This window comes from Rhipicephalus sanguineus, chromosome 7, assembly GCF_013339695.2.
Source record: "Rhipicephalus sanguineus isolate Rsan-2018 chromosome 7, BIME_Rsan_1.4, whole genome shotgun sequence".
NCBI lineage: Eukaryota > Metazoa > Arthropoda > Arachnida > Ixodida > Ixodidae > Rhipicephalus > Rhipicephalus sanguineus.
In genome coordinates, this window is record NC_051182.1 from 4,338,072 (window position 1) to 4,355,728 (window position 17,657).

The 17,657-nt window shown below is 44.9% G+C and overlaps 1 protein-coding gene across 2 annotated transcripts in view; it reads right to left on the bottom strand.

The window, feature by feature from the left end:
* LOC119399274 (venom peptide MmKTx1) overlaps positions 1-14,675 on the bottom strand; it is a 127,415-nt gene extending 112,740 nt beyond the window's left edge. Inside the window, exon 1 of one of the 2 annotated variants that reach the window (XM_037666089.2) lies at positions 14,576-14,675. In XM_037666089.2, coding sequence (XP_037522017.1) covers positions 14,576-14,657 — 82 coding nt within the window. In that variant the 5' untranslated portion in view covers positions 14,658-14,675. The remainder of the gene's footprint in view (positions 1-14,575) is intronic. The other variant, XM_037666090.2, reaches the window with a different exon arrangement.
* Between the last annotated feature and the right edge of the window lie 2,982 nt (positions 14,676-17,657).

Consider the following 17,657-nt stretch of genomic DNA (forward strand, 5'->3'; position numbering starts at 1 on the left):
AGGGGCGGAAAACACCACGGGAACATCGTGTCTGCCCACAACCTTCTTCAGGTTGTGGGCGACCTTATGAATATAGGGTATAATTTCCGGCCTTTTGTTATGCTGATTAGGTTCCGCCCTTTTTCGCATGCCTTTCAATTTCTTAAGCAAGCTCTCCGAAACACTAGTTATGACTGAGGACGGAAAACCAGCTGATTGCAGACGCGACACCTGATAATCAAAACTGTGGACCATCATGTGTTCGCAAGGTCTGCTTAGCGCGGAATGCAGGCACATTGTCGCTATGCCTCTCTTAACATTTTTAGAGTGCGCTGATTGAAAATTAAGCAACTCCTTTTTAGCACGAGGACGATATGACCAGCACGTGAAGTTATCGTTAAAAGCTTATTCTGATATCTAGGAATTGCAGTTCTTTATTATTGGATTCCTCGTAAGTAAAAGTCAGGCTCCTTCCATGGGATTTAAAAACGGTTAAAACTTTGTCCAAGGCAGTACTGTAACTCAGTTGGTTAGTGGAGTTCAAAATCACCAGGAAGTCATCGACGTATCGAAATATCTTAAAATCTTTAGAGTCAATAGCTTCATTCAAAACTGAGTCAATGAACGACAAGAAAATGTTACACAGCACCGGCGCCACACACGAGCCGATGCATATGCCTTTCCTCTGTACAAAACGCTTGTCATTATAAGAAACCACGGTACTATTAAGATAAAATTCCAAAAGTGACATAAAATCTTCTACAGAAATTCCGCAAACATTCTGAAACGACACCACTCCGTTCTTATCAATGCAACTTCTGACGCAAGGAAGCAGTTCAGAATGTGGTACCGAATAAAACAGGTCGACAACATCAATGAAAAACCATGCCGTACAGGGGAATTTTCTCTCAGAAAGGCAATCACATCTAGCGAGTTCTTAACGGAAAATGGGTCATCAATTTGAAGCCCGTTAAGGTGTGACAGGAGAAATTTGCTGAGCTGGTGTTGCCACCTACCGCGTTCGCTCACAATGGAACGGAAGGGCATTTCTGACTTATGGGCCTTAACGGCAAAAAACACCGCTAAACTAGTACCCTTACACTTTTTCACTGCCTTGGCCAGCTTGGTCAAGTTCAGATCACCACACATCCGCACTACTTGCCGTTTAACCTTGGCGAGATTCAAATCGGTGGGCACGAAGTTCGTAGAAATTGCTTGTCCCGACTTTTCCTGGGAGGTGGCTAGTGGCATGGCGACGAATCCACCCTCTTTGTCCGCTTGAAGAAGAACGAGGTCGTTCTCTTTGAAGAAATCCACGACGAACTTAGTGCCAGTCTTCTGACGAACAGGAGCTTTCGTCTTTATGAGGCTATCTACACCTTCCAGAAGACAGCGTTCACGGTCCTCTTCCCCTGTTCTTCCGGCAAGTCTTCTATTCAGAGCTAAAAGCTCATGGGCCGAAATCTTCGGCTCGAGACTGAATTTAGGTCCTTTCTTTAAAACCGACGCAACGTTGTTAGAAATTGGCACGTTTCCCAGGACCACCAAGTTGTCCGGCGACTTCACACTCAGCGGATTTCTTTTGGGAAGGAGTAACAAAATATGCCTCCACTAAAATTCGGTAGTCTGGGCTGATAATCGACAAAGACCTTGAAACTCAGCCATCCAATTCGAATACTCAATAGAACAGAACGCGCGTAGTAAGTCATAAAAAAGACGTGCTTGTCGCCAAAGCTCCGCCTTGAGAATCTTGCAAAGCCGCTTCACATGGCCGTGGGAAGGAATAACAGGTCCAAACAGCTTGAGGACGTCTAGTGGCAGGAGGCCTTTCTTGAGGCAAAATCCATAAAATCTTGCACGACAGGTGGCAATAGCAATGTGGCTCACGAGGGCAGAAGCTTGGTCATTTGAAGGAAGACACATAAAAGGGCCCACTGTAGAAGAAATGTGACTCAGTCATAACTAGTGTTTCGGAGAGCTTGCTCAAGAAATTGAAAGGCATGCGAAAAAGGGGGAACCTAATCAGCATAACAAAAGGCCGGAAATTATACCCTAAATTCATAAGGTCGCCCACAACCTGAAGATGGTTGTGGGCAGACACGATGTTCCCGTTGTGTTTTCCGCCCCTAACAAGCTCTCGCGGCTATGCGCCCGTGTGTCTGAGAAAAACAATAAGGCCGCTTGTGACATACAGCATGTAAAACCGTATTGCCCATGCGTAGTTGGGGTGGCTTACGAAATACCCCTCAGCTGTGGTAGGACATACATCGGCCAGACTGGTCGGTGTTTAAATATTCGATTAAAGGAACATGAAGCCTCCTTTAACAGTGTATCTGGTTTACACTTGCCTTCGCAATGCAAGTCCTGCACATGCGCGCCCCGGTTTTTCGAAACCAGGGAGCTTGGCAAAAGTCGAAATCAGGTGGCCAGAGAATTGTTGGAGGCTTTTTGCATGAATAAGAAGGGTGCCCAATGTGTTAGTGTGCCTTCCTTGAATTTATATCGCAACAAATTGCACTTTTTCGACAAGTTTTGATAACTCAAAGTAGGTTGTCATTCTGTTACTGTGATTGTTAATGTGACTCGCGCATGCGCGTGAAGCTACCTGGAATGCAGTGTTCTTTCCAATAAAACAGTTGTTAGTTTGGCACCAGTCCTGTCATTTCTTGTCCTTGTTCCCTTGTGCCTCCAAATTTTTGTCAGATAAGATCGAACACGAGGTCCCGGTCACCATTCCTGATTTTGATGAAGTTTACTGTAGGTCTAGGCATTACACCCAGAACAATGGTTTCGAAGTTAGTTTCGCAAAAAAAACTTTGCTCGCCTGAAAAAAAAAATATACAAATTTTGGCCGCAAAAAAACACTTTTCCGCCAATTTCGCGATTTCGGAAATTTAAGCGCACCTAGGGAAAAAACGGTGCACTTCTTGGTCACAATATTTATACCCCTTAAAGAACAAGTGAAATACAGTCTCATGAGCCTATCTTTTTCCTTGCTTGTCGAAGCACCTTTGAAGAAAAAAATCACAAACTCGGCAAATTGCGCAAAATACCTGTATTTCAGGAATTTATTGCTGCAAGAAAATTAATGTGAGAATAATAAAAATCGGTACATAATAACTTTGATACCTTCGCTCTCTTTGAAAATAACTTTCGTGGTTTATCGCGCTCCGTTTTACTCAATAATTGGGCTGAAACTTAAGTGATTTACCAAAAACGCTGAACTTTGAAAATGATTTTCTAAAAAAGGCCATTCTTAATTTTTTTAAAATCCCTCTGATTGAAGTCAAGGACGTCGTCTACCATTCTGCAGAAAAAAAATGTTGCATTATTTTGGTTGCTAACAAGTTATAGTGCGTCAAATGGGACCATGCCAGCCTAGCGGCCACGTCGTTCGTTATGGGCTGAAACTCGGATATAATTTGTTAAAAACCCTTGTACGTGACATAATCACAAGTCAGCAGCTCCACACTAACAAATGCGCAGCCAGGTGTCATGGTTCAGCAAGCTTTGTCTTGCGGTCAGCCGCTTGACAAACCCGCAGCATCGAGCGGCCGTTGCTGCGGGTTTGTCAAGCGGCTGATCGCAAGACAAAGCTTGCTGAACCATGACACCTGGCTGCGCATTTGTTTGTGTGGAACTGATGATTTGTGATTATGTCACGTACAAGGGTTTTTAACAAATTATATCCGAGTTTCAGCCCATAACGAACGACGTGGCCGCTAGGCTGGCATGGTCCCATTTGACGCACTATAACTTGTTAGCAACCAAAATAATGCAACGTTTTTTTCTGCAGAATGGTAGACGACGTCCTTGACTTCAATCACAGGGATTTTAAAAAAATTAAAAATGGCCTTTTTGGAAAAATCATTTTCAAAGTTCAGCGTTTTCGGCAAATCATTTACGTTTCAGCCCAATTTTTGAGTAACACAGAGTGCGATAAAACCATGAAAATTATTTTAAAAGAGAGCAAAAGTATCAAAGTTATTATGTACCGATTTTCATTATTCTCACTTTCATTGGCTTGAAGTAATAAATTCCTGAAGTACAGGTATTTTGTACAATTTGCCAAGTTTGTGATTTTTTCTTCAAAAGTGCTTCGACAAGCAATGTAAATAATAGACTCATAAGATTGTATTTCACTTGTTCTTTAAGGGGAATAAATATTGTGACGAAGAAGTGCACCGTTTTTTCCGTGCGCTCAAAATTCAGAAATCGCGAAATTGGCGGAAAAGTGTTTTTTGTGGCCAAAATTTGTATATTGTTTTTCAGACGAACAAAATTTTTTTCCGCAAAAATAACTTCAAAACCATTGTTCTGGGTGTAATGCCTAGACCTACAGTAAATTTCATCCAAATCCGGAATGGTGACCGGGGCCTCGTGTTCGATCTTATCTGGACACACCCAGTAGAGCAATTCAACCTTACTTCACACGCGCGAATGCTTTCCGCCACTCCTTTTTCCCAGACACAGTAGAAATGTGGAATAGCTTACCCAATGCGCTTGTTCAACAAACAACGTCAGTGAATTTCGAAAAAGCGTTAGACAGTTTTCTTTGTAGTGATGCGCGCTAAATTCTGTTGGGAGCATTTATTCGTCGATTTTTATCTGTATAGTCACTGCTGTTTGTTTCTTATTTTTCTGTTGTTCGTTATTCATGTCTTATTTCTATGTGCTTCTGAATGTTTCTTTTTTGTTCGAATGTTATGTATTATGTGAAACCCTCCCTGTAATTACCCCAAGCACGGGGTTGACAGTATCAAATAAATCAAATAAATAAATAAAAATACGTTACGAATAAATGACCATGTACTATGTTTATAAGGCCTACTTGGTTTGGTTTTCAAATCAAACCAATTAAATATGCTGCCTAAATAATTGCCCAACCACGTTCTGAAATCATTAACATTCGTCTGGCAAAAGGAATTTTACCTGCAATACTTCAGACAGCAATAGTGTAACACGAAAGTGAAACGTGTCTTCACTGACGTAGTTGAGCGTTTGTTGTGCATTCTTTCGCCCCAGGGGCGAAGGAACAAATTGTATTGTCATGCGAAGAACGGCAAGCAGCTCGAAACTCGCAATGCGCTGCTCAAGCAGAAAGGAAGCACGGAACGAACATACACAGGATGAGAGCGAACTGTCACATTTGTAACTTATTCCTGCGTGAGCACCGCGCTCCTTTCGCAAAAGCGGCCGCTGCAGTAGGCCAAGTGACCTTCGTGCTCTCAACGCAAGACGTACGAACCACCGCGATCACGAGATAAGCGCACACACGAGCGACCACGCGATGTAGAGGCGGCCGCTCGTCGCGGCGACTTTTAAAGCGCGCTCTTCGAGCCCTTCGCGCCATCTCGCTACTGATAACGAAAACACGCTGTAACACGGATCTCTGAGTATCGCCACCGGCAAATGGTGTATATAAATAGCTCGCCGTTAGCATTGCGAAGGGCGAGCCGTCCGTGGCCGAATCGTTTCGCGTTACGCGCTGCGGAGCGAGGGGTCGTAAGTTCGATTCCCGGTGACGGAACTTTTTCTTCTCAATTTTCTTTGCCCACTGTTAGTCTTTATATTTTACAACATCATATCCGTGACGGAAATACGTCAGTGGAGCCGTGGTGGACCCCGGCATAAAACACTTTCGTGTTAAAAAGGGAGAAAAATAATTTAGCATACTATAGGCCCGTATCAATTTTGCCAGTATTTTCTAAAATAATAGAAAAAATTCTTCATTCCTAGCTGGCAGAATATATTAACAAACATAATCTGTTATGTGACACGCAATACGGCTTCAGGAAAAATCGATCGACTGAGCTTGCCCTACTTGATCAGAAAGAGTTCATTTTGAATAGCATAAAATGTAAACAACTAGTACTTGGTGTCTTTACTGGTTTCAGCAAGGCCTTTGGTTCTCTGAATAGACAGTTACTTTTACGTAAGCCAGATTTATACGGTGTACGAGGTGTCGCCTTAGACTTGTTTGACTCGCATCTAAGCGAAAGGAAACAATACATGTGTATAAATAATTTTTCTTCGACGACTAAACCAAACTCTCTCGGAGTGCCTCAGGGCAGCATTTATGTCCGTTTTTGTTTAATTTGTACATTAAGTACATTGTAAATGGAGATCATTCAGCAAAATTTGTTTTTTATGCTGACGACACAAGCGTATTTTTGCACATGATGATACTTACCAGTTGACTGAAAAAGGAAATAATATATTAAAGAAGATATGTAAATTAAGAGGGTGTTGAGGCGAGCTCATTGGTACGGGTCCATTGGAATGCAGCGCTTAAAGAGCACAAACACATGGGGCGAGAACGAGGACAGGCGCTGACTGCCAACAGTTGGTTTATTGTGCGTTCACATATATAAATATATAGGGCGAGCAAAAGAAGGGAACATGGAAGGAAGAGAAGTTATGCGCTGGGTGGGACGATGACATTATACCAAGATGCTTGTGATTACTGGCTGAGATATCGGAGTTCCTTGTCTGTAAGGGTGAGCGAAGGGGCACTGACACAATCCGCGCCTTTGCACATCATGGTGTACGTTTCAAAAATTTCACGTGCTGATTGTCCTTGCATCAGCGCAACACTTTGGCTTTTTTCAGGAGCGGAGTGCACCCACAGTCTGCGCAATGGATAGCTAAATTGCTACCGTGCTTGTTCTTGACGTTGTTCGCGTGCTCACGCAGACGATCATTGAGACAACGTCCCGATTGACCGATGTACGATGTGCCACAAGTCGTGGGAATCTCATACACGATCTATTTTTTGGACTGTACATAGGGCGGAGCGTGATTCTTCCCGCAGGACTCGGAGTCGGGGGGATTTTCGTTGACGCTTTTGCACAAAGATGAAAGTTTATTCGGGGCTGAAACCACCACACTCGCACCTGCTCTCCCAGCGGCTTTCTTGATTCGATGCGAGACTGCATGAACATAGGGTATCACAACTAATTTTGATCTGTCGAGTAGAGGCCGTTCTTTTTCTTTAGGGCATCTGATGTCTCGGACCAAGACTTCAATGAAGGTTGACAGGAGGGGTTCCGGGAATCCACTATCCTTGATGCGCTTAAGTTGGTCATTGAAGCTGCGATCGATCTTGTGTAGGCAGCTGCGGAAGAGGGCTTTCTTTATTGCTCCATGTGCAACCAATGCGCTATTAATAAACGACGAATGTTCCAATGGGCTATTAATAAACGCCGAAAAAACCAAAGCGGTTATTTTTCGAGCAAAAGGCAAGCAGGTGCACGTAACTTCTTTGCTCTATGTTAATAACAGTCTGATTCAAATGGTCGATGACGTCAAAACATTCGGTGTCATATTTTCACATGTTATGGGACACACAAGTACAGCAGGTGGCAACAAAAACGGCACATGTACTAGGTATAATTTATCGCAACAATGATCTACTTCCGTTAAAAACAATACTTATTAAATGCGAAGCATTTCTTAGCGAACTTCTGCGACTTAGAATAACAGAGAGCTGAGCTAGTTGGTAAGTATTCATTCTAAAAAGACAGGGCGTGCAAACAAGGACACAAGAAAGAAGTCAGGACACCACAAACGCCGATCGTCTGCGTTTGTGGTGTCCTGACTTCTTTCTTGTGTCCTTGTTTGCACGCCCTGTCTTTTTAGAATGAATTCTGCGACTTTGAGCGTATCTATCTATCTATCTATCTATCTATCTATCTATCTATCTATCTATCTATCTATCTATCTATCTATCTATCTATCTATCTATCTATCTATCTATCTATCTATCTATCTAGCCGCCTACGACTTTGTCCTCTCCTGGCCGTTTCGTTAATGAGTTGTACACTAATATTTGTATGGTATAACATGACTGTATGACGAACATAACTGACAGGTAACAACATGAAAATCATAATATCCATGTCATGAAGGCATGATTTACATGCTACGATGTTGGTGCTCTTGCGGACGTTTCGTTAAATTGATATATACCAAAACTGATATGGCATAACAAGAGTGAATGACAAACATAATTGGCAGGTCCTATCGTGCAAATCACGGCACGCATGTCATGTACACAGCATGATTTACATGGCATGCTCTCGGGGCATTCGCGGCCGTTTGATTAGATGGATATATACCGTTACGACATTTCTGTATGGCAAACATAAATGACAGGTGGAAACAAGAAAATCATGACAAGCATGCCATGTACGTCATGACATACATGTCCCGCTTAAGGTGCGCTTGCGGCCGTTTCTCTATCTTGACATGTACCAAATTTTGTATTGCTTGACGAGACTGTATGAAGAACATAAATCACAGGTAGTAATATGAAAATCATGTCATGCATGCCATGTACAGCATGATTTACATGCCACGCTCACGGTAACCTCGCAGGCGGTTCGCTAGCTTGATTTGCACCAAAATTGGTGTTGCGTGACTTGACTGTACGACGAACATTAATGGCAAGTGGTAACATGCAAATCGTCACATGTAAGTCATGTAGGGCATCATTTACACGCCATGCTCATGGTGCGCTCGCGGCCGTTTCGCTAGCTTGATATACACCAAAATTGGTATTGCATGACGTGACTTTATGACGAATATAAATGACAGGCCGTAACACGCAAATCATGACATGCATGTCGTGTACATCATGATTTACATGCCATCGTGGTCTGCTCCCGGCTGTTTCGCTAGCTTGACATATACCAATATCTGATGTGGCCCGATATACCAATATCGGGCCACATCAGATAAATACATGGAAAGGATTTCTAGAAATGCCCCGGTAGAAACACCACATTTATCGATGAAAACCGTCTGGTGCCCTTGTTCGTTAATACATTCATTAACACATTTTAACAAGTCCTCATGCGGCAAAGAATAATACAGGTCTTCAATATCCATACTAAAAGCCTTACAACAGCCGGGGTTCTCCTCTGAGAGGAACTGAACCAGCGCCTGAGAATTACGCATAAGAAAAGGGTCTGAAAAACTCAAAGAGGTTAAGCAGTTCTGCAAATAACTAGATACAGGTCGTAGTGGACAATACAGAATCGGTGTTGTTCCACTACGACCTGTATCTAGTTATTTGCAGAACTGCTTAACCTCTTTGAGTTTTTCAGACCCTTTTCGTATGCGTAACTCTCAGGCGCTGGTTCAGTTCCTCTCAGAGGAGAACCCACATCCTCCATCTCTTCCACCCCACACAATATCCCTCATACTGTCCCTATTGTGGAGCGAAGCCCACGGTGTATCACTGCACCTGGGAATGTCCACAACCACCTGGCTGCCGCCCTATTCCTTCACCCTCACAATCCTCTTGGGAGACTGCGCTGACCAGCTCAGAACCGCAGGAGCAGCGTCGGCTGATCCAGCGGGCACGTGGTGTGGCGCGAGCCAATGGGGCCCTGAACTAAGGGCTCCACCCAACGAGGATAATCATTGAGGCCTCCACAAGTAAAAGTTTTCTCTCTCTTTCCATGTATTTAAAGTCGACGCTGGTAGGTTGGAAGGAAGGCGTTTATGTGCAGAAATCAGGGATATGTATTGGTTCTAAAGCTGCTCCGGTTCTTAGTGATTTATACCTTAGCAAGACTGACAGTTTTTTGGAAGGCGCCTTAGGTAAATCGGTTATTAATGTTTTTCGTTATGTGGACGATTACTTGATTTATTGTAGTGGTCAGGACTTCGAAAATGTGGTAACTTCCGTGAGCGAAAAATTTGAATTAAATGGAGGAGGGTTGAGCTTTACTAAAGAGGTGCCTCAGAATAATGGAATACAATTGCTAGACATTTCCTTAACGTTCCAGAAGAACCACGTGTGCTGGCAGTAAAAGGTTGTAAAAAACGGCATGGCCATGTCTTGCCTTAAGTCAGCCCTCACCAAGTCGTGTGAGCACAAAATGAGTGATAGCTTTAACGCACAGGTTACACGTCTTTTAGATGTAGGGTATCCTCGTGATGCAGTGGCCACGATCGCTGAACATTTAAAGAAGCATATTGTGTTAAGTCCGAGCATGGTTGCAGAAAGCGATAGGAAGAAACGTGTCGTAGGTATACCGTACATTCATCCCGTACCTCAGAGGCTAAAGAAAGTAGGAACTAGATACGGCGTTAATGTTGTTTTCGCGGCTGCCAATAAGCTAGGTAAGATTTGTGCCGCTGTGCAGAGGAAGAATGAGCGAGTAAAAGGCAAGTATCGGACCGATATTTGTTTCGTAAAACACACCAACAAATTCGCTGATTGCCGTACGAGTGTGGTGTATAAGGTCCCTTTCAGCTGCGGCCGCTTCTACGTAGGACAGACGGGCCGATGCATCAACCAGAGATTGTTGGAACATAAGAGATCGCTTACAGGAGACTCACCTTCTAATCTATCTTTACATTGTCCAGATTGTAAGTGCACGCCAAAATTCGATGAGTGCGCCGTGTTGTACCGGCATAGAAATGAAGAAACGCGCCTGATGATTGAAGCATGGCATATCGAGAATAGTGGTAGCGCATGCGTGAGCCAACCGTCGATTAACTTGCATAAAGATGAAATGAAATGCCTTAACAGTTATCTTCCACGTAGACCGCCACGCATGCCGGATTGATAGGTTCGCCTGTTGCATGGGCATGCGCAGATAAGTTTTCGTGCCTTCTTTCTTTTCAGCCGTTGTGCGTCTCTTCAGTTGTTAGTCGGCGTTTGTGGTGTCCTGACTTCTTTCTTGTGTCCGTGTTTGCACGCCCTGTCTTTTTAGAATGATCTCCAGGTATATGTACCAACAGGCTGCGCAGGCGCATCGTCACAACAATCCTCGGAAAAATCAAACATGTCGCGAAAGAAAATCAATTTCAACTTTTTACAGCGCAACAATAGTGTCGCTGACACACTTCTAACCTGCCTTTCCGATTAGAAATGCTTCCAACGTTTCACGAGCCGTTCTTTGTGTGCTTCTGCCTACAATTTTAGCGCATCGGAAACGTGGTTCAGAGTTCGGGCATGTTATGCAGTGGTCGACTCCTCTCCTTGTTAATTGGATTTCTTGCGTGTTCCCTGAGCCGGTCATTGAGGCAGCGCCCCGTCTGGCCGATATATACTTTGCCGCAGGTCGGGGGAATCTCGTACACGACGTTGTTGGCACACTGAACGAAACGTCGTTCGTGGTTCTTTGTAAAGCCTCCCTTTTCCTCCCCACAGGGGGTGCGACGGCTCAGCTGAGCGAGCTTCTGGGCGGCCGAGAAAGCCAACGGCACGTTGAACCAGCTGCTTTTCAGGCTTTGTGTGACCTTGTGCATGTACGGCACCACTTCTGGCCTCTGGACGCCCACCAGGGGCTTCGCGGCATCTAAGTAGCAACGGTGCTTCATCTTCTTAAGAAGCGTCTCGGCAACAGAGAAGACGACCGACTTAGGGAAGGCGGCTGAAAACAGCCTCACTTCGCACGAGGCGTGCTTATTTTTACGCTGTAAACCAGTAGGGTTAAAGTACCGGTACGCCATCGTTTGATGCGCTGCTTAAACGATGTATAAGTATTCCTTGAATGCCGCAAGAATTGCTATATTGCTTACACGTAGCTGGGCACGTATACCAAGGGTGCGCACTGGTTGCAGTGAATCGTCGAGTACGTACCAGCAGCTTCCCTCTACATATTTTCATCATGGAAAAAAGTTAGGCATGCAGACGCGCACGCGAGCGAAGGTAAACGCAGTCCGACTGTCATTTTTTGCGCGAACGTTAACTATCTTTTTTTCACAGACTACGTTTCTCTGCGATGAATCCCCCTAGCTCAACTTTCTGCTGTTCCAATGTTCACGTGAACTGTTACGAGCGCCGCAGCGATCAAACAAAGTTCTTTCGGGTCTTGCACACAATCATTGCCGAGTTTTTTTTTTTTTTTGCATGATTGAATGAAGTCTTTAAAAACTTTGAGGACGCTTGGACCTTTGCCTTCAAGAGTAGAACGCGACAGCGTAATCGAGTCCCGTGCGTATCGCCTTCTCAATCGCTGCCCTCGCTTCGGTTCTCCGAGCGTGCCTCAACCGTGCCGCAAGGAAACGAACGTCTGTGCGCATAACATTGGCGGTTTCAAACTATCCTAGAATGCCTATACAGCAAGTATAGCTGCTCAGTGCCCACTAGGCCATAATTCTTCCTTTTGCAAATCAGCGAAGCTCTCGCTACGCGTCCGTAAGGCAATACGTGAACCTACGCAGCTGCTCACTTTGTTGATGCTGTTGCTGACGATTAAAGACGTCTTTCTAATGGATGGGCCTTTAACTCGTCACTCGTTGTGCAATTCGCATGTCTTGACGCCTGGCGCAATTCTACACATCTGCCACGCAATACAACATGCGTTAAGGAGACTCCGAAGCAGTTTTAAGCAATGGCGTGGTTCTGTTGCAGAACATCTGCTTGCCATGCAGAAGACGCGGGTTTGATCCTCACTCGAACCGAAGATTTTACAGCGAAAGCTGTTATGAGATCACAAGGGCCATTTTTGGGGCCGTAGTTGTCCGCCGCCGCCGCCGGTGTCCGTAACCACCATCGCGCGACGAGAAAAAAACTAAATAAGAAAAAAACATCCGGGATAGAACGAGGTTCGAACCTGGGCCCTCTGCGTGGGAGCCCAGTGTTCTACCTCAGAGCCATGCCGGTGCTTGAAACCACCTTGCAAAAAAGACCCTATACAGGCTTCATGCCGGGAAGGAACCACATTAACATATGTAATGTTGTGTGACAGAAGATTAAAATAACAACCAGGTGTCACACAACGCGAATTCTGTAACCAGGCGTCACACAATGCGAATTGCGCAACGAGTGGGTTATTGAATGCTTCCAACCCATTACAAAGGGCTCTGCCGTAATTCTTCATCGTCATCAACCACAGCATCAGCAAAGTGATCACAATACCTTACAGGTGTTTAGCGGGTACCACGGTTCTCTGCAGAATGACGAAAAATTGCATAGCGGCTGCTTCCCTACTTCACAAAAATTATAACGATTTATAATGTAGTGCGTTCCTCGCAAGTGGACTTCTGTTGGCTGCCAAGGAAGCCCTTAAGGCTCCCATGATCCATCTCCTCAGGGTCTCAATAAAGTTCTTTCCCTGTCTATCTCTCTCTTTTTCACGTTAGCGTATGTTATATAGCGTGGTGGGAGAGTAAACTAACGACCGGGCGTCACACGATGCAAATTATGTAACTAGTGGGTCGTTCAAAGCTTCCAACCCATTACAATTGTAGAACTTGTTTTTGGGCGAGTTGGTGCCTTAGTTTGCTGAACATGTCGTAACTGGCGCGAAGCTAGGAACATGAAAGAGGCGCTCTTCTGTATCCGGCCCTTTTTCGTGTTCCTAGCTTCGCGCCACTTACGATGTGTTCAGCAAACCATTACAATTGGCCCAGCCATAATTCTTCATCGTCATCAACCGTCGACTCAACGAAGTGCACCTAATGCCTTACAGATGGTACATCGCTTCTCCGCAGAATGACGAATAATGTCGTGGTGGGTGCTTCCCAACTGCACAAAAATTATTATTTGTGCCGTAGTGGGTACGTTGCTAATGTACTTGCATTAGTAGCCAGAAGAGAGTTTATAACGGGCTCTATAGATGCCGCTTTCCAGCTTTCGCTGCGACTGTGCTGCGCGTTCCACGCAGGCGTGGCGTTTTTTTTTAAATTTTATTTGCATCTTTCTCGATTTTTCGATCACGGACAACGCAGATTTTTCGCTCACAACCAAAGACGCCGACATCAAAATTTCTGCGAAACGAGCTCTTTAATGCTATCGGGTTAAAAGTGCTTAACTTGTGCTCTAGTCTGAAGTTGTCCACTGCTTTATGCCACAGCTTGCAGTGCACACGCTGCAGCAACACTTGTTCATAGGTCGCGATTTGTACGCCAGTGTTACGACAAAAATGATGGCGAAAACAAGTGTCTAGTACTTTGCTGCGTCAACCGACAGTGTTTTGGACTGCGATAAATATGTGCATAACGTTTTCGAGCGCTTCTGTACAGTGGCGTAGCCAAGGGGTACCGGGCACGTGCTTCCCCCTCCCCCGCCCTTCGAAATTTCCTTCTGCCACGGGACACGAACTGACACTCGACACTCGACCACACGCTTGCCTGGCCGGCCACCACGTCGGATAAAGGACATGCCCCCCCCCCCCCCCCCCGAAACAAATTTCTGGTTACGCCATTGCTTATATATTTTACTCCTCGTTTTCTATGCTTGCATATATTACTAGTAAGAGCTTGACTTAAATAAAACCATTCAGCTTCTCAGTAAAGATTTTGTGGTGCCTGTGGTTACTCTAAGAGCGTTGTAATGAAATGGTGCAAGTATGAATGGATGGATGAAAGAACTTTATTAAGGTCCAATAGGTCGCGCCTGTCTCCTAGCCCAAAGCGGGCCGCTCCCACGTTGGGACCGAAAGACCTAGACTTTCGGCCAAATGGCACAAGGGTAATAATTTTTTAAGCTGCTCATGAAAACACTCAGTGACTCGATGATGAGAAACATTTGGTATTCGTACCAAACCCTGTATCCATTTTATATGCCTTCCACATTAGGAAAGCTAGAGGTGATGGTAACTGCGTCAAATAAAAGTGAACAAGCACTGACCTCCATCCATTGTCGCAGGAGCCACGGCAACGTAACCGTAGCAGCAAGCGGCACACAGGACCAATGCGGCGATGCTCTTCATCTCCAGGGACGGCGGATGGAAACTGATCTCTGTTTAGTCGAGCGTCTGCGGTCACGTTCCTCCTCTCCTCCTTTTAACGCGCAAATACCGGATTCGGTTACGCGCGCAGAAAGGAGGCATCGAATGCGCTTGCCGAATCTTGCTCACTTCACCATCGATGATGTACACGCAGCGAGTACGCGCGGTCGTATTCAGAAGAAACACCTCCTCGGAACTCATCTGTCATTCCGGGCACTAGCCAGCGCTAAGCACGGCTTTATTACCACGAGCCACTTGTCTTTCGATTCAGACGTGCTGGTTTCGTCGTGGTGCTTCTGTCACCTCCCATCCCTTATTTCATCATAGTGGAAAATTTTCGTTAAAAAACTGCTGCGTAAATTCCACGAAGAGTTTCATAAAAGCTACACCATTTTAAGGGAAACTTGACCATGCCAATGTCATTGGAAAAAAGGGAACAAAATAAATAAGCAATTCCTTTCAAACAACCACACTCGCCACAGCACTCCCTTTAGAAACGTTAGTCCAAACCTCTAATGAAATGAAAGAGCCTCTAAACAATGTCCACGTCTTATGGCACATCAAATGAGACTCGCCTATTCGGGAGTTTTTACCATTATTTGCTAACTCTCTTTCATTTATAGGAATAGCTAAAAAAACGAGACTACAAAGAGAGACAACCAAGCGTTCCTTGTCTAATTTTATGGTAGTGTTCGTACCAATTATTTCAAACACAGACCTTTGAGAGCAAGAGCTTTACTATGCTATGTCTGCCAAGGTCATTCATCGCGTCGTCATGTGCTTCAGCAGCCGGAGTCGAAGTGTGGCAAGCATGACGTCATGCTGCGTGCGGAGAGGCGTCGCAGCTGCACTCGCTCGGTGCGTCGCCGCTGCGGTACCAATGACCGGGCGAAGGCAAACCACCACCAGAGGCGTGTGCTCCTCTTCGTGCGTTTCCCCAGCGGCTATCGTGTTCCCTGCGCTTTCTCCTCGCACGCCGAAGAGGAGGAGCAGTCGAAAGCACACGAACAACTGACGAACAGAACGTCGCTTGGGTACGGGCTGGTTGGTATTCAATCACAAATGTGACTGCAGTAGACCTGTACGCCGCCGCGCCGCGCCGCCGCCTATTTTTGCTCACGCCGCTCTTCACATCGCTGAAGTCTCTAGACTATAATTGCGGCGCGCCGCCTTTCGTCTCTTCTTTGAACCCGAACGGGCAATCGGGACATAAAATACATCACTTCACAGGGGGACCGCTTCTCGATGTGTCCATGTAATGGACTCTCCATTTCAGCCGCCGCTGATTGGACGGAGCTCGGAGAGCAGCGCTTCCCCTGTTTGCGATTCTCTTCTGCAACGTCATTTTGACGTCACGACGCTTTCACAACTCTCGACACAAATGAGAGAGACGGAATGCGATTCAGCCATGGAGAAAAAAAAACAGATAGCTGAGCTAGTTGCTACGTATCTATGTTAAAAAAAATTACATCATCTCCCGCTAAAGGGGACCATGAGGCGATGCGAAGCCGGAACACTTGCACGATCGCGTTCCGTTGGCGTTCGTTGGGCATGCTACCGACCTCGGATCGTTATTAACGGTGTTATTTTATTAACCTTGTAGACGAAGATGAAACGGTTAATGAAGGTCTTTATTGAGCAGCGTCTAGTACATGAGGTGTGCACTTTGCTTTGATGAGCATGGCTTTGTGGTCGCTGAAGTGAACCGGTAGGGGATCTTGGTGCAGTGGTGGATCTTGAAATTGGTGAAGACGTGATCAATGCATGTGCCGTGAATAGTAGTTCGCTGCCCTTCGCTTCGCAGCTTTGTCTTGAGTGGACGCAATTGGGCTGATGCTGACGCGTGCTTGCGTCAGCCCACTCACTGACGGGACTGTTGCTTCCATCACGCTACATCGGAAGCACCAATGGAGTCAAGCGGAGTCAACCAAAGCAAGCGCTGCACTGAACGCGCTCTGCGCTCTAACCGCTTAGAGGAGGAGAGTAGCGCATGCGCCGCGAAACCAAAAGCAAGAACGCAGGAAAATAGCAAGCAGGTGCTGGTAGAGAAGTGGAGAGAATTGAATTGAATTGAACTGAATTTTATTGCTCACATTTTTTACAAAAAGTTTGCATACACTGTGTGGACCCATAGCCATAGGCTAGCTTGGGTCCAAAAAGAAACGTTTTATAATGGCACTTCGGAAAAGTGTAACTAAAAAGTGATATAATATCCAGCAAAGAAACATTACAGTACATGTAATAACCGCACGAAACCGTTACAACACAGGAAAGAACGAAGAAAAAAAATCACCTACTTACTAAAATTAAGACAGTCATCAGACTAAATATGACAGGACATTAATAAATCAGTACATTCTTCTAAATAGTGTTTTTCTAGTGCCTTAGTGAAATTAGAACACATTTTTATTTCAAAAGGAATAACATTACAGATTTTAATACCAACGAACTGTAAAAGCCGTTCACCATATACATTGTTATTTCGTGGAATATTCCATTTACCAAAGGTTAGTTGTCTAGTAGAACGAGAAGGTGCGGAAAACATCGAAAGATGAAAAGGGTGCTTGCAATTAATAACTGTGTGTACATATTTGGCTAGTTTTAATTGCCATAGCTTGTCGAAGGGCAAGATAAGTAATCGGGAAAACAAAGGTTTGCTGGGGTCGTTATACTTGGAATGAGTAATGCTACTTACAGCCCGTTTTTGAAGTCGTCTAACCGGGTCCAGGTAAGTTGTGTACGTGCCGCCCCAAGACTCAATGCAATATGAGATGTGACAATGAATGAAAGCATAATAAAGTATTCGTAGAGTAGTGGTATTAAAACGTTGACGAGCCTGGGTAAGTGCATGACACCCTGAGGCTAATTTGGAACACACATTCTGAATCTGCATCTGCCAATGTAAGTTGTTATCCATAGTGACACCAAGATATTTAATTGTGGTTACTTGCTCGATCACAGAATCGTTAATTTTTATGTGTA